The sequence below is a fragment of the Juglans regia genome, chromosome 16, assembly GCF_001411555.2.
Source record: "Juglans regia cultivar Chandler chromosome 16, Walnut 2.0, whole genome shotgun sequence".
Taxonomy (NCBI): Eukaryota; Viridiplantae; Streptophyta; class Magnoliopsida; order Fagales; family Juglandaceae; genus Juglans; species Juglans regia.
This window is the reverse complement of record NC_049916.1, coordinates 5344606-5348091: the sequence shown is the minus strand read 5'-3', so window position 1 is coordinate 5348091 and position 3486 is coordinate 5344606. Positions and strand designations below refer to the sequence as shown.

General features: G+C 40.2%; 1 protein-coding gene across 1 annotated transcript; it reads left to right on the top strand.

Annotated features, from left to right (window-relative positions):
- Positions 1-1086: 1086 nt before the first annotated feature.
- LOC108980410 (benzyl alcohol O-benzoyltransferase-like) lies at positions 1087-3143 on the top strand. Its single transcript, XM_018951320.2, has 2 exons — positions 1087-1592; positions 1683-3143. Exons 1-2 carry the CDS (start codon positions 1146-1148, stop codon positions 2619-2621), a joined length of 1386 nt encoding a protein of 461 aa, XP_018806865.2. The 5' UTR covers positions 1087-1145; the 3' UTR covers positions 2622-3143.
- The last annotated feature ends 343 nt before the right edge of the window (positions 3144-3486 follow it).

Genomic DNA, 3486 nt, shown 5'->3' with positions numbered 1-3486 from the left:
CATCCAAACACTCGACTCTCAAATCATTAAACTCATTTCAATTCAAAATTTTTTTATACGTGAGATTCATTACCTTTTTCAACTCAACACCTCTTTACACGCAGAACCCACAACTTTTTTCAACTTCTCATAAATATATATAAACTAATATTAACATTCAAACACATATAAACTCATCTTATATCTCAGCTCACTACTATTCATAGAGAACTCAACTCAATTCCACTCAACTCAACATACAAACGCAGCATTAAACTAATTGAGAGTTTGGTACCACATATGATTATTATACTCTCTATCATTTACTCTGGACCAAATTTCTCTTAAAGTTGGTAATACAGCATATTTCTATCATTTAATCATATTTATTGAAAGTTATTATTGTTTTTAGTTGATAATCTTATCATCTTTTTTTTAGGTACAACTTGATTGTTGGAATGGAACTTAAATTATTTATTTTAGTTTGGTTCATTTTTTTGTTGTTGGAACTTTTAATTTGGTTGGCAAAATAATTTGTTTTATTGTTGTTGGGTTTTTTTTTTTTTGTCGAATGGGAACTTAGAAAATGTTAATTGTAATAATTGAAAAGAAATATTATTATAATGAATGCGTATGACGGGTGTGGATGATTTTCAACGTTAATGGTGGATGATTTTGGGTGTAGATGATGTATATTATTTATTTTTATATTGTAATTTTTTGACAGCTAGAATGCATACAGTATATTTTACGAATTACTAATTACTGAATTATTTATTTTTGAATGTAATTTTTGAAAAAACTAAAATTTGAAAGTCAACAAAAAAGTTCTTTTTTAAAAAATACGACAAATATAAAATTAAAAAAAGTTAAAAAAGATCCAAAAAAAATTCAAAAAAAAATTCAAAATCCGACTCGACAAGCAGATTTATATTTGTGGCTTTAAATTGGTGGCGGTTCATGAACGTCTACCGAATTACTCGGTGGTCGTCATGCGGATTATCTTTCAGACGAAACACATGAATTGCCGACAAGTTGTACGGCCCTTTCACCTCTTCTATATAAATAGCAACTTCGAAGAACGAATTATGGCGCAGAGAGCACACACATTACAGAGTCTTAAAAAACCAAACCTTCCCAAACTTTCTAAGAACCATTTGCTTAACATGGCAGCACCAACTCAGTCTCTGGTATTCACAGTACGAAGGTCCAAGCCCGAGTTAATTCCTCCAGCTCAGCCCACACCCCACGAGTTCAAACAACTTTCTGATATCGACGATCAAGAGTCTTTCCGATTTCAAGCCCCGGTGATACAATTTTATAGACACGATCCCTCGATGCAAGGGAGAGACCCTGTGAAAGTCATCAGAGAGGCACTTGCTCAAACACTTGTGTTTTACTATCCATTTGCAGGTAGGCTTAGAGAAGGGCCTGGAAGGAAACTTGTAGTAGAATGCACGAGTGAGGGTGTCGTATTCATCGAGGCAGATGCCGATGTTACACTTGAGCAATTTGGTGATGCTCTTCGACCTCCATTCCCGTGCTTGGAGGAGCTTCTTTTTGACCTTCCAGGCTCTGGAGGGGTTCTTCATTGCCCCTTACTGCTTATTCAGGTACAAATTCTGATAAGGAACTCGTGAATTTTTTTAGTTTTCCCCCCCTAAAGTTGATCGTGTCTTGGCATCTTCATGACTTGCTTGCAGGTGACGCGGCTCAAATGTGGCGCGTTCATCTTCGCACTACGCCTCAACCACACGATGAGCGATGCCGCTGGTCTGGTCCAGTTCATGACAGCCGTGGGCGAGATGGCGCGGGGTGCGCGCTCCCCTTCCGTCTTACCCGTATGGCAGAGACATTTCTTAAATGCGAGGGACCCAACATGCTTGACATGCACGCACCGCGAGTACGACGAGGTGATCGACACCAAGGGTACTGGCACCATCACCCCGCTCGAGGACATGGCTTGCCGCTCCTTCTTTTTCGGCCGTACCGAGTTGTCTGCCATCCGTAGGTTTGTGCCGCTTCACCTGAGCCAGTCCACCACCTTTGAGGTTATCATGGCATGCCTTTGGCGATGCCGCACCATTGCACTCCAGTTCGACCGCAACGAGGAGGTGCGCATGATGTCCATCGTCAGCGCGCGTGGCAAGTTCAATCCTCCGTTACCGAGCGGTTACTACGGCAACGTCTTTGCGTACCCAGCAGCAGTCACGACTGCCGGAAAGCTCTGCGAGAACACTAATTTGGGTTATGCTTTGGAATTGGTGAGGAAGGCAAAAAGAGAAGTGAACGAGGAGTATATGCGGTCGGTGGCAGATCTAATGGTGATCAGAGGCAGGCCATTCCTAACGGTGGTGGGCTCATTCCTTGTGTCGGATGTGACACGTGCCGGGTTTGGAAAGGTTGACTTTGGGTGGGGCAAGCCAGCTTATGGTGGGCCAGCCGAATGTGTTGTGAGAAGTATTCCTAGAACGGGGAGCTTCTATATTCCTTGTAAGAACAGTAAGGGAGAGGAAGGAATAGCCGTGGGAGTTTGCTTGCCAGCCCCAGCAATGGAAATATTCGTCAAGGAGTTGGATTTCTTTCTGAAAAACATGCCGGAGAGTGGCAAGAAATCCACTTTTAATACGTCTAAACTGTAAACCCAGCTCATGATCAACGTACGGCCATCGGAAGGCAAGTCGTTCGAATAAAAGGTGAAATTCAAAATATCTTGAGTAGGATTCCCCATTTCATCATGAAAATCTCAGTCTTTACCGAGAATACAAAATGGCAACACTATCGACGGAACGAAATAAAAATTGAGAATCTGAGAAGACCATCGGACTGTAATTCAGAAGGAGGGAAGAAGGACTGGAATCCAGAAGGAAGAAAGAAAGATTGCGTGACTTTGTACATTGGACTGAAACTCAGAAGGACTGAAAGCCAGAAGGAAGAAAGGACTGCGTGACTTGGTTCATTGGACTAAAACCAAAAGTCTGAAAAATGTCAAATCCATTTCGAAAGCTTAACTTGATTCATCGAATTGAAACAGGTGAAAAGAAGCATTCCGAGTGAAAATCATTTAGATTGAATAACAGTATGTTATGAAGCATTTGAATTTTTGTTCTCCCAAACCCATGTTCTCCAAACCCAATAAATCTTGCAAAAAGGACAACAAATTCTGTGTGGTAAGTGTGGTAAGTCTAATTTTTAAGTGGTAGATATCATTTTGGAGTTTTACCTTTCTTCTTTGCATTTCTGATTAGTTTATACTTCCCTGCAAAGATATCTATATATTTTTGCATTTCTTAATTAAGATTGAGAAATACCAATGAGAATGACAATGAGAAAATAGATAAAAGCATTACGGCCAAAATTTAACATCGAAAAATGCACACAAATTCTGTGTGGTAAGGTTTAATTTTTGAGTGGTAGAAGGGGACACATGGAAAGGAAAAAGCTTGAGAAGGGAAGAAAGGAAAAACACTTAGAAGGAAAAGAGAGAAGATCATCGGATGAAAGGAA

Coding starts and splice junctions, on each gene's coding strand:
- LOC108980410 (XM_018951320.2), top strand. CDS start 1,146: ATGGCAGCACCAACTCAGTCTCTGGTATTCACAGTACGAAGGTCCAAG. Junction 1,593..1,682: donor GCCCCTTACTGCTTATTCAG/GTACAAATTCTG, acceptor ACTTGCTTGCAG/GTGACGCGGCTCAAATGTGG.